Source organism: Staurois parvus, unplaced genomic scaffold (genome assembly GCF_062004578.1).
Source record: "Staurois parvus isolate SC_StPar_1 unplaced genomic scaffold, SC_StPar_1.0 ptg000109l, whole genome shotgun sequence".
Lineage (NCBI taxonomy): Eukaryota > Metazoa > Chordata > Amphibia > Anura > Ranidae > Staurois > Staurois parvus.
This window is the reverse complement of record NW_028317905.1, coordinates 805,464-829,616: the sequence shown is the minus strand read 5'-3', so window position 1 is coordinate 829,616 and position 24,153 is coordinate 805,464. Positions and strand designations below refer to the sequence as shown.

The window sequence follows — 24,153 nt, the reverse complement described above, 5'->3', positions numbered from 1 at the left end:
CGTGGGTGTGTGGGAGCGCGCACGTTCTGGTGTAGGCGGGAGAGCGCACGGAGGGTGGAGGCGGAGAGGCGGCAGCCCGGAGAGTGGTAATGGAGAGAGCAGGAGTCTGTGTGCGCTATGTATTAGGGGTGGAGCACAGTGTGTGCATTGCATGTATACAGGGGGGGACAGTGTGTACAGTACATGTGTACAGGGGGTGGGCAGTGTGTACAGTACATGTATACAGGGGGGGGGACAGTGTGTACAGTACATGTATACAGGGGGGGGGACAGTGTGTACAGTACATGTATACAGGGGGACAGTGTGTACAGTACATGTATACAGGGGGGACGTGTGTACAGTACATGTATACAGGGGGAGGGGGACAGTGTGTACAGTACATGTATACAGGGGGAGGGGGACAGTGTGTACAGTACATGTATACAGGGGGGGCGGCGTGTACAGTACGTGTATACTGGGGGGGCGGCGTGTACAGTACGTGTATACTGGGGGGGCGGCGTGTACAGTACGTGTATACAGGGGGGGGGGCAGTGTGTACAGTACATGTATACAGGGGGAGGGGGACAGTGTGTACGGTACATGTATACAGGGTGGGCAGTGTGTACAGTACATGTATACAGGGTGGGCAGTGTGTACAGTACATGTATACAGGGGGGACAGTGTGTACAGTACATGTATACAGGGGGAGGACAGTGTGTACAGTACATGTATACAGGGGGGGGGACAGTGTGTACAGTACATGTATACAGGGGGGGGGGACAGTGTGTACAGTACATGTATACAGGGGGGGGACAGTGTGTACAGTACATGTATACAGTACATGTATACAGGGGGGGGACAGTGTGTACAGTACATGTATACAGTACATGTATACAGGGGGGGGACCGTGTGTACAGTACATGTATACAGGGGGGGGGACAGTGTGTACAGTACATGTATACAGGGGGGGACAGTGTGTACAGTACGTGTATACAGGGGGTGTACAGTACGTGTATACAGGGGGAGGGGGGACAGTGTGTACAGTACGTGTATACAGGGGGAGGACAGTGTGTACAGTACATGTATACAGGGGGGACGTGTGTACAGTACATGTATACAGGGGGGACGTGTGTACAGTACGTGTATACTGGGGGGGGCGGCGTGTACAGTACATGTATACAGGGGGGGACAGTGTGTACAGTACATGTATACGGGGGGGACAGTGTGTACAGTACATGTATACGGGGGGGGGGGGACAGTGTGTACAGTACATGTATACGGGGGGGGGGGACGACAGTGTGTACAGTACATGTATACGGGGGGAGGGGGACAGTGTGTACAGTACATGTATACAGGGGGGACGTGTGTACAGTACGTGTATACTGGGGGGGCGGCGTGTACAGTACGTGTATACGGGGGAGGGGGACAGTGTGTACAGTACATGTATACGGGGGGGACAGTGTGTACAGTACATGTATACGGGGGGGGGGGACAGTGTGTACAGTACATGTATACGGGGGTGGGCAGTGTGTACAGTACATGTATACAGGGGGTGGGCAGTGTGTACAGTACATGTATACAGGGGGAGGGGGACAGTGTGTACAGTACATGTATACGGGGGTGGGCAGTGTGTACAGTACATGTATACAGGGGGAGGGGGACAGTGTGTACAGTACATGTGTACAGTACATGTATACTGGGGGAGGGGGACAGTGTGTACAGTACATGTGTACAGTACATGTATACTGGGGGAGGGGGGCAGTGTGTACAGTACATGTATACAGGGGGAGGGGGACAGTGTGTACAGTACATGTGTACAGTACATGTATACTGGGGGAGGGGGGCAGTGTGTACAGTACATGTATACTGGGGGAGGGGGGACAGTGTGTACAGTATGTGTATACGGGGAGGCGGGACAGTGTACAGTACGTGTATACGGGGGAGGGGGCGCGGCGTGTACATTACGTGTATACGGGGGAGGGGGCGCAGCATGTACATTACGTGTATACGGGGGAGGGGGGCGCGGCGTGTATATTACGTGTATGCGGGGGAGGGGGTTGCTGCGTGTATATTACGTGTATGCGGGGGAGGGGGTTGCTGCGTATACATTACGTGTATACGGGGGAGGGGGCGCGGCGTGTACATTACGTGTATACGGGGGAGGGGGTGCGGCGTGTACATTACGTGTATACGGGGGAGGGGGTGCGGCGTGTACATTACGTGTATATGGGGGAGGGGGTGCGGCGTGTACATTACGTGTGTACAGGGGGAGGGGGGGCGCGGCGTGTACATTACGTGTGTACAGGGGGAGGCGCGGCGTGTACCGTACATGTACTGTATACAGGGGGCACAGTGTATACATGTATACAGGGGGAGGGGGCGCAGTGTGTAAACTGGGCTCCTAGGGGGGGTGAGGATGGTGTATATCACAGACAGAGCCCCCCCCCCATGTAGTATAGATGGGGAGGAGATTTCCTGTGTACACACACGGGGTATATATATAGTCTATGGGGGGGAGAGGAATCTATATGATAGAGATCTGTCGCCTGTCCCATGTGTGCCTGCCTGTCATCTGTCGCCTGAACCACCCCCCAGTGTGCCTGTCTGTTATTTGCCTTTACCCTCCTCCCCTCCTGTGTTTCTGCCTGTCATATGTCGCCCCATGTCTGCCTGTCATCTGGAACCTACTTGATACATTCACCTGTCTCCTACCTGGTCTGTCTTCACATCCTCTGATCACTTACCTATATGATCTCCCCACCTATCATCTGTACCTTATCTAAACTGTCTTTGTATCATCTGTCACCTGCTTGATCTGTCTGCTGGTCATCTATCACCTGTTGGATCTGTCTTATTCGTCACCTTTTTTATCTCTATTATCTGACACCTGTCTGTCTACCTGTCATCTGTCAGATCTGTTACCTGTCTGATTTCTCTATCATGTGCCCTGTCACTCATCTGATATGTTACCTGTCTGAACACTCTGCTCTACTCTCTGATCTGTCTACACATTATCAGTCACCTGCCTTTCCGATCTCTCTACTTATCATCTCTTATCTCTCTACCTATAATCTGCCCAGTCTGTCTAATCAGCTACCTGTCTGAGCTCTCTCCTTATCTCTCCACCTGTCATCTGCCTACACATCATCTGTCCATTCTCTGTACCTAGCATCATTTTATCTGTCTGATTTGTCTTCATATCATCTGTCTCTCTATTATCAGTGGCCTGTCTGCTCTGTCTGTCACCTTTCTGATCTCTTTATCTGTCATCTATTTGATGTGTCTTCCTGTCATGTTGTAGATCTGTTTATCTACCTATTAACCTGCCTAATCTCTACCTGTCATCTGTCTCCTCTCTGATCTGTCTTCATATCATCAGGCATCCACCGGATCTGTCTGCTATCTGTATAATCGATTACCTGTCTGATCTATCTACCAGTCATCAGTAAGTTGTCTGGTCTTCTTATCCACCACCAGCCTGCTCTTTCTACTCATTAGTCACCTGTCTGATCTACCTGTCATCTGTCACTTGCCTGATTTTCCTGCCTGGTTCTTGTCTAATCTGCCTGCCTACCATCTGCCTGCCATATGTGATGTTTGCTTTGTCTGTCTACTGAACATTTGTCACATGTCTGCCCATCATCTGTCACTTGTGTGTCTGGCTTGTCTGTTTCCTGATTTGTGTACCTATCATTTATCCTATATCTATATATAAAGAACACTGAGCCAGTCACTGTGCCAGAGGAGCTTACACTCTAATGTCCCCCCCACAGTCACATCAGTCTCTGTACCAGAGGAGCTTACACTCTAATGTCCCCCCCACAGTCACATCAGTCTCTGTACCAGAGGAGCTTACACTCTAATGTCCCCTCCCCCACAGTCCCATCAGTCTCTGTACCAGAGGAGCTTACACTCTAATGTCCCCTCCCCCACAGTCACATCAGTCTCTGTACCAGAGGAGCTTACACTCTAATGTCCCCCCACAGTCACACACTATTATTATTATACATTTATATAGCTCTGACATATACCGCAGTGCTGTACAGAGATCACTGAGCCAGTCACATCAGTCTCTGTACCAGAGGAGCTTACACTCTAATGTCCCCTCCCCCACAGTCACATCAGTCTCTGTACCAGAGGAGCTTACACTCTAATGTCCCCTCCCCCACAGTCACATCAGTCTCTGTACCAGAGGAGCTTACACTCTAATGTCCCCCCCACAGTCACATCAGTCTCTGTACCAGAGGAGCTTACACTCTAATGTCCCCTCCCCCACAGTCACACACTATTATTATTATACATTTATATAGCTCTGACATATACCGCAGTGCTGTACAGAGGACACTAGCTCAGCCTGTACACAGCACCATACAGCCATTTCTCACACAGATCTCTTCTATATGTCCTTATTTTTGTCCCCTCAGATTCGGTGGACAGCCAACTGTTAGGGACTCGGCATCATGGATGACATTTTCACGCAGTGCCGGGAAGGGAACGCGGTGGCAGTACGTTTATGGTTGGATAATACAGAGAATGACTTGAACCAGGGGTGAGCAACTCATCAGTTTAGATCGCCATTTTCCAGGACAGCTTCACATGAGAGGCTCCTCCCACCTGGAAACATTTGTTCCACTTTTGCTTAATAAATAGCCTCTCCGCCCCCTGGGATCCTCAGTATTTGTGTTTCCTCCAGCCATGGAACTACCCACGTTGCTTTATCTAGGCTGTCTGGTGGGGTACAAAGGCCTCCTGGATGAAGCTACCCCCTTTACCAAGCAAGACAGGGGCCTTGTGGGGTGGCTTCATTCGGGCTTCCCAGACATCTCCTTTCTGGGGCAGAATTAGGGGAGACAGCACCCCTCTTTCCTCGCCCATCTGCGGTCTTGCAGGGCTCACCAGCGAGGAAAGAGCCTGCTTTGCCGACCTGAGGGGCCAAGGGGCTGCTACCCTGTGGGGCAAAGCCTACCTTCCTCTGCTGCATGCCGACATCTCTGGCAGGCAGGGCGTGGGATGATGTCATGCTTGAGCACTGACGGGAATGTCCGTTCCGGGACCTGTGGGCGTTACTTCCGGCGCCCGGGGATCAGGAAGAAGACCTCTGTCATCTTGGATGTGGGCGGTGGTCTACAAGTTTGCCCCACGCCACACCTGTCTCCATTCACTGCGGCCGTGAGGGAGGTTGATGCAATGGGACCCGAGAGGTAGGGTTATGCGAGAGGAGGAGGATCTCCTTTACGCCTTTCCAACGTTCAGACTACTACCATAAGTGGTACAGAAAATACCGACGTCTCAGGCCAAGGTCATCTTAATCGCTCTATTCTGGTTCAAAAGTTCATGGTTCTCCTTCCTGAAGAAGATGAGCCTAACGGACCCGTGGGCTATACCACCCAGGAAGGACCTATTAGTACAGGGGGCAATGGTACGCCCACACCAGGAAAACCTGTCACTGACAGCATGGCTTCTGAGAGGCAAAGGCTAGGTGTCACTATGGTGACACTGTACTGCTAGAATTACAGTATGTAAAAAAAACAAACATAATAATATAAAAAAATAAAATGTTTAAAAATTAAATTTTGGTTATAAACTAATTTGGGTTATTATATATATATATTTTTTTTTTACTAAAAAGATAACAGAATAAATTTTGGCCAAGATTTATGATGAAATATTATTTATTTGCAAAATTTTATAAGAAAACCCCCTTTTTTTTTTTTTTTTTTTAAATTTTTGGACTTTTTCATTTACATAGCAAAAAAAAAAAAAAGAAAATCCCAGTGGTGAATAAATACCACCAAAATAAAGCTTTATCTGACTCAAAAAAAATGCTAAAAATTCATCTGGGTACAGTGTTGCACGACCGCGCAATTGTCATTCAAAGTGTGATAGCGCTGAAAGCTGAAATTTGGCCTGGACAGGAAGGGGGTGACAGTGTCCGGACTGGAAGTGGTTAAGAAAAAGTGGATCAGGTGCTTCCTGGTGGGAGGAGCCTATCTCTCATGTGAAGCTGTCCTGGAAGAGTCCTGGAAATACAGTTAAGAGGTAAATAACTGCATTTTTTTTCCCCCGTCATTTACCTGCTAATGTACTGCATCCTTCTCTTCCAGCGATGACCACGGCTTCAGCCCCCTGCACTGGGCCTGTCGTGAGGGCCGCAGTAACATTGTTGACATGCTGATCATGAGAGGAGCGCGGATCAATGTCATGAACCGCGGGGATGATACACCCCTCCACCTGGCTGCCAGCCACGGCCACCGGGACATCGTGCAGAAGGTGGGTCATGTTCCATGCAGTCATCGGATTGTTGTGTGCTGTCTGTGGAACTGCCGTGGTTGAGGAAGTGAATGTGAAGTTTTGGATGGGGTAGGGGAAGGGTTACTGTCTGTGTTGCACCATTGTCACCAAGGCAGAAAGTGATAAGATTCAAAATTTTGGATTGTCACCAGTATAGGAGATTCAAGGGAGTGCTTCCTTTATTTGGAAGGAGTTCTTCTCACTTCCAGCTGTATCTATAGGACAGACGGTGAAGGGAAATCTCCCCAATGTATTTCTGTCCATCCAGTACATAGCCCCGACACACCGCACAGCCCTAATTTTTCTTTGCTGCAGTTCAGTAACACTGGTTTTGTCCCTTCTACAGCCTGTGATTGCACAGTGAAAGGAGAAGCAGCAGACTGATTAGCTCATCTCTCTGTCACTCCACTCTCTCCTGCTGTTGGCATATTCTTGCATTGTAGCACTCCTGATTGGGTCCTGCTGCTGCCTCTCACTCTGAGCTCTGCTTTTTCCTTTTTAAAGAAATTGCACATATTTTATTTGTTTTTAGAGGAATACCATTTTCTGCAGAGTTTAGCCTGTCCTTCAACCTTTCTTTCTTGCCTAGGCAAGAATGTCACTGCCCCCACCCAAAGCCTCCTGAGATACCCATGTCCCTCATCCCAGGAGGCTTGTCTCACGTCTGCCTGTCATCTTGTTGCCTGCTCCCCCCCCCATCCTGTGGGTCTGCCTGTCCTCTTGTTGCCTGTCCCTCCCTCCCTATGTTTCTGTCTGTCATCTTGTTGCCTGCCCCTCCCCGCCATGTGTCTTCCTGTTATGTCACCTGCCCACCTTGTGTCTGCCTGTCATTTCTATGCCATCCCTGTGTGTCTTCCTGTTATCTGTCGCTTGCCCCCCCACACCCTTTGTCCACCTGTCACCTGCCCCCCCCTATCTGTCTGCCTGTCATCTTGTCGTCTGCCCCCCATCTGTCTGCCTGTCATCTTGTCGCCTGCCCCCCATGCGTCATCTTACATTGTAATGTCTTCCCACAGTCACACACTATTATTATTTTTATGATTATATGGAGAACTACCTACTTAGGAGTCGCTAAACGATTTGGGTTCCTCCATAGTCCTGCACAGCCAGGCATCGTGCATCTTCACACAGGCTTGCATCCAGAGTCAGAGATCAGTCCTTGAACTTTGGCTTTGTTTTGAATTTTTAACTGGGATAGTGTTAGGAGAGTACAGGATGCTCAAGGAAACTGATAAACTGAGGATAACTCCCTGGAACTATTTACAAGCCTTCTCTGCAGCACAGTCTCTGTTGGAGAGCTAGCCAGCATCTCCTTAATGTACCACCCCAGACCCTAGATGAAGTTCTCCTCTTCACCCAGCAATCTGGAGGTATCCCTGAACAGGGGATCGGGTGCCTGTTACTTTAAAGGTGGACAGTCTCAAATAGGCAGCAAATCTGGTTTCCCATCAGAGCGTTCTTTCTCCTATCTGCCGATGGGGTGAAGGGGTACTCTCTCAGATTCTCTCCTGCACCATTGGTGATTTGGTGGCTGCTATCAGGCCTTTCCAGCTGGGATGCTCCTTCCCTGCCAGGCTGCTCCTTCCCTCCCATACATTTGGTCCTCGCTCTGGGGGCCAGTGAAATTCTGAGTGTCTGCCTTTCCAGCTCCAGGCCTACAAGTAGGCCCCATTTTTTTTGGCCCTCCTCACTGCCTTCAGCCTCACATCTTCCTCCCGGTCTTCCACCTGAACTCCCCTGCACCTGAGCAGGTTCCAGCACTTTTAAGGGTGTCCTAGCCCCTTTCCAACCTACTGTTGGAGATTGGCCAGGATCCCTAAAGATTGCAAGCCAGCCACTCCTCATATCCACCCATGACCTCTAGGGCCTTCCCCTAAAGCCCTAGATCAGGGAGAAATTCCAGAGGGGCGGCCAGCAGAGCCTCTCAGCTCCTGACCACAATTTGACCTTCTGGATATTACACCCAGGCTGCTACTCGGCCTTCCTCACTGACAGCCAGGATTCTCACTCCCCCTAGCTAAACTAGAAGGGTGCTACTTATAATTATACAGGATTTATGTAGTGCCAACAGTTACAATTACAATATGGTTCAATACAGAAGGAATAGGAGGGCCCTGCCAACCCAGCAGAAAATTATGCTTCCCAGGGAAGCAATTTGCTGTCAATAAGTGATGTGTGTGGTGATGGCAGAAGGAGATGGAAGATACGATCACTCTGTATGCACTGGCTGCAGAGCAGGAAGTTGCACATTTTGTATTGATGATGGTGCTTTTTTTTTTTTTTTTTTTCCCTTTTCAGCTCATTCAGCACAAGGCGGATGTCAATGCTGTTAACGAGCATGGAAATTCTCCCCTGCACTATGCCTGTTTCTGGGGGCAGGATGACGTCGCCGAGGTGCGTGACTGTTGTATTCCTGCTGTGTCTGCAGAGAGATCCTGGGAGGAGGATGGGGAGTTATAGAACATTACAAGGATCAGTCAATGAGAATAAATCATTTATTTATACAGGCATGCCTTGGTTTAAGAATTTAATTCGTTCTGCGGTACTTTTCGTATAGCGAAAATTTTTTAAACCGAAACGCCGTTTCCCATAGGAATGCATTGAAAACCAATTAATCCGTTTCTGAGGTCAGAAAAAAGTAAATGCTACTAAAATACCACATGAGTTATTTTATCAAGTCATGCAGTACTTTAGTAGTGACAACCATGTGTTAATGTTTCAGCTGTCAGCGGGGTTCCCCACTGACAGCTGAATGTAAAGGAATTGCCGGCAATTAAAAGAATAAATAAATGGTGTGGGGTCCTCCCTCCTATCCAAGCGCCTCGGTTCTGGTATGGATTTTGAGGGAACTCCCACTGCAAAAAAAAAATGGCGTGGGGTCCCCCCCAAAATCCATACCAGACCCTTATCCAAACATGCAGCCCGGCAGGAAAGGGGGGGGGAGAGGGACGAGCGAGCACCCCCCTCCCCTCCTGCACCATACCAGGCCACATGCCCTCATCAGAATCTGCCAGCCCCCCCCCCCCCCCCCCATGCCATGTGAATGAGTATATGGGGCACATGGTTCCAAAACTCATTTACTAGAACCAAAAAGTGTAGTGTGAAAAAAGGCAGGACACGGTCTCTTTGACAAGTCCTTTTATTAACAGCAAAAACTAAAAGAATGGGGACAAGGTGCCTTGGGGGGCGGGGGATGGAGCTCCCCCTGCCCCAAAGCACCCCACCATGTTGAGAGCATGTGGCCTGGTGTGGTTCAGAAGTGGGGGGCAGGGCACTTGCTTGTCTCCCATCCGCCCCTCCATCCCCTTTCCTGACCTGCCAGGCTGCCTGCTCGGATAAGGGTCTGGTATGGATTTTGGGGGGGACCCCCACGCCTTAACTCTGGGGAAAGTGACAGCTAATTCTGTGAGCTATATTGAAGAAAAAAAAAGCGCCGGAAATTGCATTTAAAAATCGGCATACACTTCGTATTGTGAAAAAAATTTGTAAACCAAGACATTCTTTTCAATGGATTTTCATTTGTAAACCGAAAATTATGTTAACGTGTGCGTGCGTGCGTGCATGCGTGCGTGTCAGAGCGCTCAGAATCTGGTGCAGGTGTGCATGGTAGCCAAACGACTTCAGCTTGCACCAGATTGTACATGTATGTTCTCACTCAGTTTTCCTGGGAAAGGATTGTTGTACACTGTGTATACTCAGTGAGCACTCCTGGAAACGGAGGGTCATATATTGTGTTCTATATGTACACCGTATATTCTTGCTGTCAGATGCTCCATCTTTTCACAGCTTTGTTTCCATGCTGCAGTCTGGTGATTGATCCAGCTGAAGAAGTGTGTGTGTATACACACACCCAGAGATGCTATTGTATTCATAGACACGGAGGAAGAGTAAAGTCCAGTCACTGTGCTGTAATCGTATCTGCTAATGGAGTCTTTTTAATCCTGTAGGATCTGGTGAATAATAATGGACTGATCTATATCTGTAATAAATACGGAGAGACCCCTCTGGACAAGGCTAAACCTCACCTAAGAGAGCTTCTGCGGGGTATGTACCACTTATAGCCTCCTTTTGTATGGTGTGACGTTATATGCTGTATTCTTACCTCCAATGTCATCTGCAGACCGGGCTGAGAAGATGGGCCAGAGTATGAGCAGAATTCCCTACAAGGACACTTTCTGGAAAGGAACCACCAGAACCCGGCCACGTGAGAATCACATTACTGCTGTCCATTGCCTCCAAGAACTCTTCACATCCACCTATCTTTGTTTATACACAATTTCTTCTCCACCCACTGCTTCCAATATACAGTTGCAGTTCTCTACCATCCACACCAGATTCCCTACCACTGACTTCACTCCTCTTCCATCCACACCACATCCTCTACCATCCACACCACATCCTCTACCATCCACACCACATCCTCTACCATCCACACCACATCCTCTACCATCCACACCACATCCTCTACCATCCACACCACATCCTCTACCATCCACACCACATCCTCTACCATCCACACCACATCCTCTACCATCCACACCACATCCTCTACCATCCACACCACATCCCCTACCATCCACACCACATCCCCTACCATCCACACCACATCCCCTACCATCCACATCACTCCTCTTCCATCCACAGCACATCCCCTACCATCCACAAGACATCCCCTACCATCCACACCAGATTCCCTACCACTGACTTCACTCCTCTTCCATCCACACCACATCCCCTACCATCCACTCCACATTCCCTACCACTGACTTCATTCCTCTACCATCCACACCACATTCCCTACCACCGACTTCACTTCTCTACCATCCACACCACATCCCCTACCATCCACACCACATCCCCTGCCATCGACTTCACCCACTTTACTGTATCCGTCTTCCAATTTTCCTTTTTTCCCCGCCTGCACCACTAAACCGCTTTGTATGTTCCTCTGAACATAGTTTCTGTTATGTATTTTCAGTGACACTGCCTGTCACCTGTACCATCCTCACTACTCTGGACTGACAACCTCCTTTATATCCCTGACTCTTTCTCTGCTTGCAGGTAATGGTACTCTTAACAAGCAAGCAGGCATTGACTTCAAGCAGTTGACCCTCAGCCACAAACTCAACGACAACCAGTCTGGAGAGGTAAGAGCAGCTTAAGGCATTACTGATCAGTGGCCTGACAGAACTCCCGCTAATAAAAACGAAATTCCTCTGCTTATAGTTATGGAAGGGCCGCTGGCAGGGCAATGACATTGTCATCAAGGTCCTGAAAATACGCGACTGGACTACAAGGAAGAGCCGCGACTTTAATGAAGAGTATCCCAAACTGAGGTGAGACCTCACCATCTGTAGACTTGCAGGGACTTTGATGCCCTGTTTGTGTCCTTTGTGTACCATAGAGCTCATAGTTATCAGTGTGTGTCAGACTGCCATGCACCATGCTCATCCCCCTTCACACCTCATCAATGTGTGCCACAGGGCTCTTCTTTACTGATATCAATCAGACATGTTCTATACTGATCATAGCTCCAACTGTTCGTCTGTGTTGCCGAGTGCCCAGGGGGGGGTCTGATATTTGGCACATCTGATGCCTATTAGTATGTGTTAAGATTTGGTTCCATGACCGACAGAACAGTACATTTATACAGATTCTGCTCTGTATGTATTTAGCATTTTTCCTTTTGTGTGAAGCATCCTGAAATATCTGTCAAGAAAAAAAATCATAATACACACATCTCTCCCCAAATAGGAGGCACTGCCATAGTACACATATCTCTTCTAGTATAGGAGGTGCTGTCATAGTGATTGCTATACAGGGAGATGTGTGCACTGTCATAGTACGCATCCATACCAGTATAGGGGATACTGTATAGTACACATCTCTTCTAGTATAAGAAGTCCTGTCATAGTGCACACATCTCCCGGTATAGCAATCACTGTCATAGTACTCATCCATACCGGTATAGGGGACACCGTATAGTACACATATCTCTTCTCGTATAGGAGGCACTGTCATAGTGCACCTGTCTCTACCAGTATAGGGGGTGCCCACATAAAGCGCACATCTGCCAGTATAGGCGACACTGTCATAATACAGTACACATGTCTCTACCAGTATAGGAGGCACTGTCCATAGTTCACACCTCTACCAGCATAGAAAGGACTGTCAAAGTACACACTCCTATTAGTATAGAAGGCACTGTCCTACTACAAATTCCTCTACTGGTATAGGGGCAAAGTCCTAGTACGCACGTCCCTACCAGTATAGGAGACGCTGTCATTTTGCAGGTCTCTACCAGTATAGGAGACGCTGTCATATTGCAGGTCTCTACCAGTATAGGAGACGCTGTCATGGAGCACATGTCTGTACCAGTATAGGAGACGCTGTCATGGTGCACATGTCTCTACCAGTATAGGAGACGCTGTCATGGAGCACATGTCTATACCAGTATAGGAGACGCTGTCATGGTGCACATGTCTATACCAGTATAGGAGACGCTGTCATGGAGCACATGTCTATACCAGTATAGGAGACGCTGTCATGGAGCACATGTCTATACCAGTATAGGAGACGCTGTCATGGTGCGCATGTCTATACCAGTATAGGAGACGCTGTCATGGAGCGCATGTCTATACCAGTATAGGAGACGCTGTCATGGTGCGCATGTCTATACCAGTATAGGAGACGCTGTCATGGAGCACATGTCTATACCAGTATAGGAGACGCTGTCATGGTGCACATGTCTATACCAGTATAGGAGACGCTGTCATGGTGCACATGTCTATACCAGTATAGGAGACGCTGTCATGGTGCGCATGTCTATACCAGTATAGGAGACGCTGTCATGGTGCGCATGTCTATACCAGTATAGGAGACGCTGTCATGGTGCGCATGTCTATACCAGTATAGGAGACGCTGTCATGGTGCGCATGTCTATACCAGTATAGGAGACGCTGTCATGGTGCGCATGTCTATACCAGTATAGGAGACGCTGTCATGGTGCGCATGTCTATACCAGTATAGGAGACGCTGTCATGGTGCGCATGTCTATACCAGTATAGGAGACGCTGTCATGGTGCGCATGTCTATACCAGTATAGGAGACGCTGTCATGGTGCGCATGTCTATACCAGTATAGGAGACGCTGTCATGGTGCGCATGTCTATACCAGTATAGGAGACGCTGTCATGGTGCGCATGTCTATACCAGTATAGGAGACGCTGTCATGGTGCGCATGTCTATACCAGTATAGGAGACGCTGTCATGGTGCGCATGTCTATACCAGTATAGGAGACGCTGTCATGGTGCGCATGTCTATACCAGTATAGGAGACGCTGTCATGGTGCGCATGTCTATACCAGTATAGGAGACGCTGTCATGGTGCGCATGTCTATACCAGTATAGGAAGCGCTGTCATAGTGCATATGTCTCTACCAGTAAAGGGGGCACTCTCATAGTGCATACGTCTACCTGTATAGGATGCACTGTCATCATAATACACATGTCTCTACCAGTATAGAAGGCACTGTCATAGTTCACACTTCTACCAGTATAGGAGGGGATGCCATAGTACACATTCCTACCAGTATAGATGGCACTGCCATACTACAAGTACTTCTACTGGTATTGGGGCACAGTCTTACTATGCACGCCTCTAGCAGTATGGGAGGTTCTGTTATAGTACACATCCCTACCAGTATAAGAGACGCTGTCATACTTTACACATCTCTTAAGAGTATAGGAGGTACTATCATAGTACACACTCCTACCAGTATAGGTGTCACTGCCATGCTCAAATGCCTTTTCTGGTATAGGGCACAGAGCTAGTATGTACACCTCTACCAGTATTGGAGGCGCCGTCATAGTACACACGCCTCTACCACTATAGGAGGTGCTGTCATAGTACATATCAGTATAGGAGGTGCTGTCATCTCTACTGTTGTAGGGCAAGGATACAGATTCCTAGCCGTATAGGAGCATACATCCCTACCAGTATAAGAGACACTATCCTAACACACAGCCCTACCAGTATAAAAGGTGTTTTCATAGTACACAGCTCTACCAGTATAGGAGGCGATGTCATACAACGCATACCTCTACCAGTATGGGGGGCACTGTCATAGTACACGCACCTCTACCAGTATGTGGGGGGCACTGTCATAGTACACGCACCTCTACCAGTATGTGGGGGGCACTGTCATATGACAGTGCCCCCCACACTGGTAGAGGTGCGTGTACTATGACAGTGCCCCCCACATACTGGTAGAGGTGCGTGTACTATGACAGTGCCCCCCACATACTGGTAGAGGTGCGTGTACTAGTACACGCACCTCTACCAGTATGTGGGGGGCACTGTCATAGTACACGCACCTCTACCAGTGTGGGGGGCACTGTCATAGTACACGCACCTCTACCAGTGTGGGGGGCCCTGTCATAGTACACGCACCTCTACCAGTGTGGGGGGCCCTGTCATAGTACACGCACCTCTACCAGTGTGGGGGGCACTGTCATAGTACACGCACCTCTACCAGTGTGGGGGGCACTGTCATAGTACATGCACCTCTACCAGTATGTGGGGGGCACTGTCCTAATTTCTCTAAAAAGTCATAGTTTGTTGTTCCATTTGTCTTGGTTCCTCACTGTGCACCCCATGTCGTCTTGTCCTCCATAGGATATTCTCTCACCCCAATGTCCTTCCAGTTCTGGGTGCATGTCAGTCTCCACCCGCCCCTCATCCTGTGCTCATCACCCATTGGATGCCCTACGGATCTCTGTACAATGTTCTGCATGAGGGAACCAGTGAGTATTGGTTTGGAAAGTAGTACCTACCTGTTCATAACCAAACTTATTAGGGACATTAGCTAAGGGAAGTTTCTTTACTTATTTGGGCCAGTGCAAACATTCCCCCAACCCAATCTATCGACATTAGCTGGGGCAGATGGTGAATAATCATGTTGTTTGGGAGGGGTGGGGGTGTGCATACCTGTAGGAGGGATCTCTGTGTGTTTAATCATTGTTCCTTATATATCTGTCCTGTACACACAGACTTGGTGGTTGACCAGTGCCAGGCAGTCAAGTTTGCCTTGGACATTGCCTGTGGCATGGCGTTTCTTCACACGTTGGAGCCTCTTATTCCTCGCCATTACTTGAACAGCCGTAGTGTCATGGTGAGTAGTGTGAGGCCTGTGCCAACCTGCGACAATGATCCTTGTCTAGATTCTGCCAAATCTCATCACCTCTATTGTGCCTTCTATCCTGCTTTTTATATTGAACAATCCCATGCTTTCTTCTGTTGTTCAGATCCCTCAATAGACCGATTCTGCAATGTCTCCATTCTTTCACTATGTAGATATCACTATATAGAAGAGTCTACAATTCTACAGATGAGTTGAATTCAGTTGTGGAAACCATAATGACGTTTCATTGTTCTGCAGATTGATGAAGATATGACGGCTCGTGTCAGTATGGCGGATGTAAAGCTTTCTTTCCAGTGCCCAGGCCGTATGTACTCTCCAGCCTGGGTTGCACCAGAAGGTACAGCACAGTCTATTATTATTCCCTTCCACACTCCTGAATTGTAGAAGACATCTGTCAGAATTGTGCAGCCTTCCTTGGTCTACTTTGTAACATCTAGAGCCGATTCTCCTCCCCTTGTCTTGATATCACTTTTGTAACATCTAGAGCCGATTCTCCTCCCCTTGTCTTGATATCACTTTTGTAACATCTAGAGCCGATTCTCCTCCCCTTGTCTTGATATCCCCTTGTCTTGATAGACATTTACCTTGTCTTGATATCACTGACCTCTGTCCTACTCATGTCTTCCCCATCTTGTCCTCCTGGGCCTCTCTCCTCCTGGGTCTCAGGCTTTCTTGCCTTGTCGGGCTTTCTTGCCTTGTCGTCGGCCTTTCTTGCCTTGTCGTCGGCCTTTCTTGCCTTGTCGTCGGCCTTTCTTGCCTTGTCGTCGGCCTTTCTTGCCTTGTCGTCGGCCTTGGCCTTTCTTGCCTTGACGTCCACCCCAACCTCTTCCTCGGTCTTTCTTCAGTCAGTTTTCTTTTGCTCACCGATGAGACCAAGTCAGTATTCCTGTCCAGTATTGTTCATATATCTTACTAAATAAGACCCTAACCAAGAAAAACTGATGGGGCTTTTAGGGTACAAAACCATATAAATCAACATTAATTGTACAAAAATGTAAAGACAGTTAATAATATTGAACACCTTTTTATTAGGTTACAAAAACCACCAACAGGTGGAACATGACCGTCAAACATATACATGGAGAATCCTAAAATCCAGTTAATGAAACCGGCCACAGTAAATGCTACTGATGTCTTAGATGCAAAAGGGGCGTCACAGGCATCAGCTACATATAACCAGCAGCTACATCCTCAGAACACCAGGGCTGAACTGTGAATGATTGGTGACACCTAGAAGAATGGTGTCACATCATAAATAGTAATAGACATAATGGTGCATGGCTACAGCTTGGAATCATTTAGTAATACTAAGTTGATATAAGGACTGTGCAATGAATGTATTATTCAAATATCTATGTGCCCACTCTCTAGTTAATATGCCCTGCCAGTTTCAGCTCGGGGACCACACCCTACATTCCAGCTATTACTGGAACTATTACTTGGTGAATGCAAGTCCCATCTATGTCTGCCAGCCTCAACCTCCGTAACCACACGCTACAGCACATCTGGGTCTGTCTGACCTCAGTGACCACACCCTACAACATCTGTGTCTGTCCAAGTTTGACGTCATTCAGCAGCACAACTGTGTCTGTTCGAGCTCAATAATGCCATATACCCCGTCTGTTCTTCACAGATCACACTAGTTGCACCAATTTTCCATGGTTCTCCTTCAATCCAGTCATGTGATTGATTTGATGACCAATCACAATGAGCTCTAATGTAAACTGTATAGTAATGTATACAATGGAGAAATGGAGGATTTAAAAACTCATTCCACTATTCGGGGAGGGGTGTAAAGGGCCATTGACCACCCATTGTTTTGGGGGGATTTCAAGTACTACTGACCTCTAATGGGGGGGGGGGCTTAAAAGGATACTGACGACCATTGAGTTTTGACTTGTTTGAGGGGGAAGGGATTTAAAGTGCCACTAATAATTGTGGGATTGTTTTGCGCTCATCTGTGACATCTAGCCATTGCACATAATACAACTTCAGTGGAGTGCAATTTTATCCTTCAAGGAACTTTCATCCATGAATAGCAAACAACGTGGCTTCGGTTGGCAGATTTTAGAGGCGAAGCACATTTTTTTTTTTTTCTTTACCCCACAATGCCAGTGTGTTTCGTCATTTCCTAAAATTGTGACAGAACATGAGATCACCTAGAGGTATCCGCTTTCCAAAAAAGGGGTTTTCATCCTGTCCCGGCATTTTTGTGTTTTTGTGCATGATGTTGCATGGCAGAGCAATTGTCAGTCAAACTATCACAACAGCACTGAAAACTGAACAATGTCCTGGACAGGAAGCTGTGTGACACACTTGTCATGATTAACCACCTCCCGTCCGGCCGTTGTATATAAACGGCTGGACAGGAGCAGTGCAGGGTTGGGTGGCCATTTATAAACATCCTCCCTGCTTGTGAGCGCTCCCTGGGAGCACGCAGCACCACGGCCCAGTGCCCGCTGTGTCCTCAAGACACAGTGGAACACCAATCATTGTACTGGACCTCTGTGTGAGGTCCAGATCATGTAATCACTGATTGGCCAATCAGTGATCACATGCAGAGTAGTAAACAAGATGTCATTTCTGACATCATTGCTTACTACGTGTGAAATCTGTGAATGATCACAGAGATCACATGGTACAGGGCTATTCACAACAGCGTTGTACCATGTGGCAAGCTGTGACCAATCACAGCTCACACAGTATTTCTCAGTGGCTGCAAGAATGCAGTCAGAGAGGAGAAATGATTGCTTTTACACCCATAAAGGCTGTAAAAGCAATCCGTGTAAAAAAAAAAAAAAATCTTCATCCCCCCCCCCCACAAGTAGTACAGTGTTACCATACTGACACTGTACTACTAGGGTGACAGTATGTAAAAAAATAAAATTAAATAATATAAAAAAATAACATTTTTGGTTGTAAACTAATTTTGGGTTATTTATTATTATTTTTTTTTTCTAAAAAGATAATAAATTTTGGCCAAGATTTACGAAGAAACATTATTTATTTGCAAAATTTTATAAGAAAAACTTTTTTTTTTTTTTTTCAAAATTTTTGGACTTTCATTTATATAGCAAAAAAAAAAAAAAAATCCCAGTGGTGAATAAATACCACCAAAATAAAGCTTTATCTGTCTCAAAATAAATGCTAAAAAATTCATATGGGTACAGTGTTGTATGACCGCGCAATTGTCATCCAAAGTGTGACACCGCTGAAAGCTGAAAATTGGCCTGGACAGGAAGGGGGTAAAAGTGTCCAGACTGGAAGTGGTTAAAGGGAACTTTTATTATTTATTTTTACCACTTTGTGATGAAGGGTAAAATAAATCTTAATACCTGAACACAATCTTGCTGCTTCGACATGTTCGTAAAATCTTACATGTCATCGCAACTACTTCGTGCATCTCGGCGGAATTATACCTTGTATTTTTCAGGACTAATTGGGCTTTCTTTTGGTGGTAAATGGTAGCAGATATCTCCTGATTAGTATTAAAAAAAAAAAAAATATATATATATATATTATATAAATAATTTTTTTTTTCTTGCCTGAAATGGTAACAAAAACAAAAAAAAATTTAGTTTTTTATTTAGCAGCTCTTGTTACTACCATAACTAACCATTAAAGAACACCCCATTAAACTACTACCATAACTAACCATTAAAGAACAAATTTTCCTGCTCCTGAGGATCGCAACGATAATGAGTGTAGGATGCCAGAGAGTCCAATACTCTCAGGCATCCTACAATCACTCATTATATATGGCTATAGGACAACCGGACTCCTATCTCCATGACATGGGACACTATTGAACGACTATCATCTAACCCTCACATTCAACAAATGGTTTACTGCTCCATATGTTCCCTAGTTGCATCTTTAGCCTTCACGCCCCCTCCCCCAAAGTGTGTATGTTGGAGGTTGTATGAGCAGCTGCTAGGGTGACGAGACAACGTTGTCTTTTTAGTTTGGTGAAGTTATGATGTTGGTGTGCTCAGCTCGTGTGTGTATATTTGTGCAACGCACATTTTGTCTTGTTTTTTTTTTTGTTTTTTTTTCAAAGAAAGCCCTTTTGACAAAACTGCATGGTCCCACATGAAACTACCTTTTTTGGGGAACCCTTTCCCTATGCACATATGTCTTGAGCATGAGTTTCGGTGACCACACACACTTATTTTCATTTATGTTTTCTACGGGTGAGTCAACGATCATATGGTAGCCGATATTAATATAGGAGGGATTCAATTCAAAATCTCTCCGTATCCGCTGTTTAGGCCCTTGGTTAACCCTTTTTTAGTCCTTTTTTTTTTCTTTCTTTTTTTTTCTTTTTTTATTGACCGTGCTAGAGAGAGGCAAGTACTGCAGCAAAAGCTGGTTTTATTTTCATACAGACAGGGCAACGGTTTAATTTCTTTGAAAAGAAAAATTGGGGTCAGAAGTCAAAAAAATCTCTAGATCATGGTATTGTTTTGCAGAGAATTTGACTTTAATTTCCAAAAACATGGAGGCCATGCAATGAGTCTTGTATGCCCTCTGGAATTGAAGGATTGCATAGTCCAAATGAAAAGCAATCCATTGTAATTGGTGCATGGCTGATTTCCCAGTAAAGGTGCTTCCACCAGCCCAGCTCCCAGTCATAGACAAACTGCAGCTCTTAGGTGTGGAGTGGCCTGCCGTGCACACCCACATACTCACCCCAATCTTTTTTTTTTTTTTTTTTTTTCTTTAACTTTGGATCCCCCTTTACCTATTTTCCCCTGCCATGCCCTATGCTAAATATTAGCCCTCCCTACACTTACATATATAAAATTACAATTTCCCTACATTACACTCCACTCTTCACGCTGCCATTTGGTAGACCTATTGCCCATATCTGAGGGATTCCTTACCCCAGCTGCCCTTACTGTATATTCTCCAAGGTGAGGAGAGACTAGTATCTCCCTGACGATTCTCTTAATTGCCATACAAATCAGTTCATTGTGTACTGATGACAAGTTTTGCTTTTTATCTCTTGATGTAGCTAATGGACATGTTTGTATGTGTGTAAAGTCGGCCATAGTTGGAACGATTTTCTATCCTGCAACCACAGGTTGCAGGAAAGAAAATCGCTCGACTTCCACATCAAAACATCAGTGTTGATAAGGATATCCTCCCATCTCCCCACCAGGAGAACACTGATTACTGCTAGCATCTATAATTGCCACTTGCAATAATCGCATGTAAAACCTGACGGGCTGGTTGTACCCAAGTTTATCGCTCAATCAACTTGGGTTCATTCAGCCTGCCCATACATGATTTGAATCTTGGCCAGTCTCTGCTGAACCAGCCGAGGTTCAAATAGTCTATGGCCGACTTAATCCTTCAAACCCTCAAAAATGATAAAAACGTATTGAGCGAAAAGAAGTTGGGCTTTAATCATCATGAAATTTCAATATCTGTAGGGCAGTATGTAAAATAAAGTTTTTTGGCCTGCATGTTTCCTCTATATCCTAACCTTAGTTGCTACAGATGCCATCGCAGATTGGCCACACAAAGCAGCACATATCATTTTGACTCTTCTTCCAGCCCTACAGAAACGTCCTGAGGACATCAACCGCCGTTCTGCCGACATGTGGAGCTTTGCTGTCCTGCTCTGGGAGCTGGTGACCCGAGAGGTGCCTTTTGCAGATCTCTCTAACATGGAGATTGGGATGAAGGTAGGTGATTGGTTGGTGTGGTGCAGCTCTTAGGGAGTTGGTGGGCATTCACACATCTTTCTGACAAACCCATTGTGCTTTAGGTGTCATTGGAAGGCCTGCGCCCCACCATTCCTCCTGGAATCTCTCCACATATCTGTAAACTTATGAAGATCTGTATGAATGAGGATCCTGCCAAGAGGCCAAAGTTTGACATGATCGTTCCCATCTTAGAGAAGATGCAAGATAAATAAAGACATCAACCTTTTATTTTTTTTCCCACATCATCCCACCTTGACTTTGCTACGCGACCACCATTGCTGCCCAACTGTTCAGAGAATCTGCCTCACCGCTAAGCTGGCACCGGGCAACAGACGCCCAGCCCTGACAGCTGCATCAGCTACCAAGTGCCTTCTGGGAAACTGACGTGAGAAATGGGGACACGTGGGAGGAAGCCATATCCTGATTATTCTCTTGTCCACAATTCATAGAGCTGTGTGTACTGTGCAGTGTTACTGTTAATCCACATTTATCCCAGTGTTACATTTCATTTAGGGGGTTCCAGGACTGGGACAACTTGCAGGGCATACGATGCACTGGGGGAGATATTTGTCCATGACATTTCATAAAAATAAAAAAAAATGTTTTTTGGTATACTGATGCCACATTAGTGAGAACAGATTGAACCAAAATAACCCTCCCCTTCCCCAGCAAACAGCTGGAAATTTAAAAAAAAAAATAATAAAACATAAATTATTGTAGATTCTCAGAGGGCCAGGACTGCTTTTCAGTGTAGTAAGATATCGTCCACATTTCAGTGTTTTATTCCTCGTGCGGTTATATTTTATTCCAAAACATGCTTGACGTGAAGCTTGAACAGTCCATTATATTTCAGAGGTTTGCGGTTCCTGGACAGGGAAGGGACACGGATGCTCTTAGTAACAAAGAAAGACCTGTGTACAACATGATAGACATTCTCATTGCTTGACTGTGTCTACTACATGTCACACTGCTCTTTGGGTACTGCCCCTGAGGAGTTGAGCAATGTGCCTTGTTGAATTCCTGGTGCTTGGTCATGTGCCTGGGGCAGTGTATTGTATTATTACCCCTCTCTTCATACTGTGCTGCCACACCTTTATATTGCAAGTGCTCTGCCCATGTATAAATATGTATGTGTATATATATTATATCACAGTGTATCACTATAATAACATGTATTATATGTCAGGGGTGGTGGAGACCCGGTGCTTAGATCTGCTCCCCACCCCTGAGGTCCTTCTGTCATTACAGCAGGCGGAGAGAAATGTATTTTTATATATATATATAAATTAACCTTTGCGCACCTTGTGAAAGCTTAATAAATATTATTCTAGATTCCCTAGTCTGGCTGTGCTTTCTTATAGAGGGATGGAAGATGATTGCAGAGCGTCATATGGGGTGATGGGAGGATCGTGCTACTTCTCATTTTTAAGGGGACTGACTCATCGGCTGATGGCTCTTATCTGTTTCCTGCCAGCCACCACCCTGGGGACAAAAGCCAAACTTTGTCACTTCTGCAGCAGTGGTGACAGCACCAAGGGGAACCACAAGTGTTACCAAAAGCATAGCAAAACCTGTACTGAGAAGAGTGCAAGGGGTCTGGAGTAAGTAATGCAGTGTGCAATCTGCATTACCTGCTACTGACATTTGAGAGGTCAGTAGTATGTAAGGCACAGGAGTGAGCAACTTAGTTCACAAGTCAGTAATATTTAAAGCAGAGTTCACTGGGATGTAACGCAAAGATTAGTAGTATCTCATGCAGGGGTCATTAGTTTGTAACACGCAGGCTCTGTTCTCATTTCCGCACCTCTTCCGCCTTAGGAAACCACAGAGCTCCAGTCTCTTTCTAGGCCGGCATTGCAAGATGGCAGACTCTCTAAGTGAGCGGATACCTGTACAGAGCCCATTCTGGAGTGAGGCCTAAGGTGCTGCAAACTGCCCAGAGGAAGGGGATTCTTATGGGTTTGTGACCAGACCAGGCTGATCCGGTTCTGAAGGCGATCTTCAGCAGACATCTTTGAGATATACATGTACACACATGCGCGTAAAGGTTGCGCATCTGGTGAGTGCGTATTCCTAACCATTTCACGGCACGTCACCAGGATGTTGTAAGGAGCACTTACCTGAGATCCCCTCAGATGGATCATCACTTCTAAGCACTTTACATAAACTGTTTTCAGGACTATGTATGGTTATTAACACTCCGCACATTGTCAGTGCTCACCAATATCACCTTTTAGCTTTACATTTTGCACTTTTGTTACTTTATATCCACATCTGGGTTTAGTGCAATTTATGTGTGAATATACATTTGTACTTTGTTATTTGGTATTCCAGCGCCGCACCCCTTTGTTTTCTTGATGTAACGCAAAGTGCAAAGATCAGTAGTATCTAATGCAGGGGTCATTAGTTTGTAACACGCAGTGCAGAGGTGAAGAGTAACTAAAACAGATTTCCCTTCATAAGCAAGATAAGTTTGCCTCCGTATAAATTCCCCCCTATCTTTCTAAAATGTACTCCCATATCTTCGATGACGTTGGCTGTATTATGACATGTTAGATTAGGGCAGCAATGTGAATACAGAGCTCTGACAGGTGGAATGTGGCACTGAGGGTCACAACATACCTATCACATGACTACAATTGAAGGGTAGATTGCAGTCAACTGACTGTGAAGTTGCTTTAACGTGGGGGAGATAGCAACCAAAGAGCTGACCTCTCTTAGAAAGCGAGCCCGACATTAGAAGCCACCATGTCCTCAATCCAATTTTATTTTAAGCAGTAGAAGCTTACAACATATCCTACAGTGAAGAAAATATGTATTTGACCCCCTGCTGATTTTGAATGTTTGCCCACTCCGAAATAAATGATCAGTGGAAAAATCGAATGGTAGGTATGTTGTAACACTGAGAGACAGAATAGCAACCAACAATTCAGCAGAAATGCATGTCTAACAAATGATGACTGATTT

The 24,153-nt window shown here is 46.3% G+C and overlaps 1 protein-coding gene across 2 annotated transcripts; it reads left to right on the top strand.

Moving 5' to 3' along the window:
- Window positions 1-22,518, top strand: ILK (integrin linked kinase). 2 transcript variants are annotated; one of them, XM_089671628.1, is made up of 14 exons: window positions 22-86; window positions 3,359-3,424; window positions 4,404-4,528; window positions 6,084-6,249; window positions 8,569-8,664; window positions 10,218-10,314; window positions 10,391-10,474; window positions 11,332-11,417; window positions 11,497-11,606; window positions 14,947-15,074; window positions 15,321-15,442; window positions 15,710-15,809; window positions 21,035-21,165; window positions 21,249-22,518. In XM_089671628.1, exons 3-14 carry the CDS (start codon window positions 4,440-4,442, stop codon window positions 21,396-21,398), a joined length of 1,359 nt encoding a protein of 452 aa, XP_089527754.1. In that variant the 5' UTR covers window positions 22-86; window positions 3,359-3,424; window positions 4,404-4,439; the 3' UTR covers window positions 21,399-22,518. The 2 variants fall into 2 exon arrangements, with proteins under 2 accessions (XP_089527753.1, XP_089527754.1); XM_089671627.1 differs by lacking the exon at window positions 3,359-3,424 and having other exon boundaries at window positions 1-86.
- The last annotated feature ends 1,635 nt before the right edge of the window (window positions 22,519-24,153 follow it).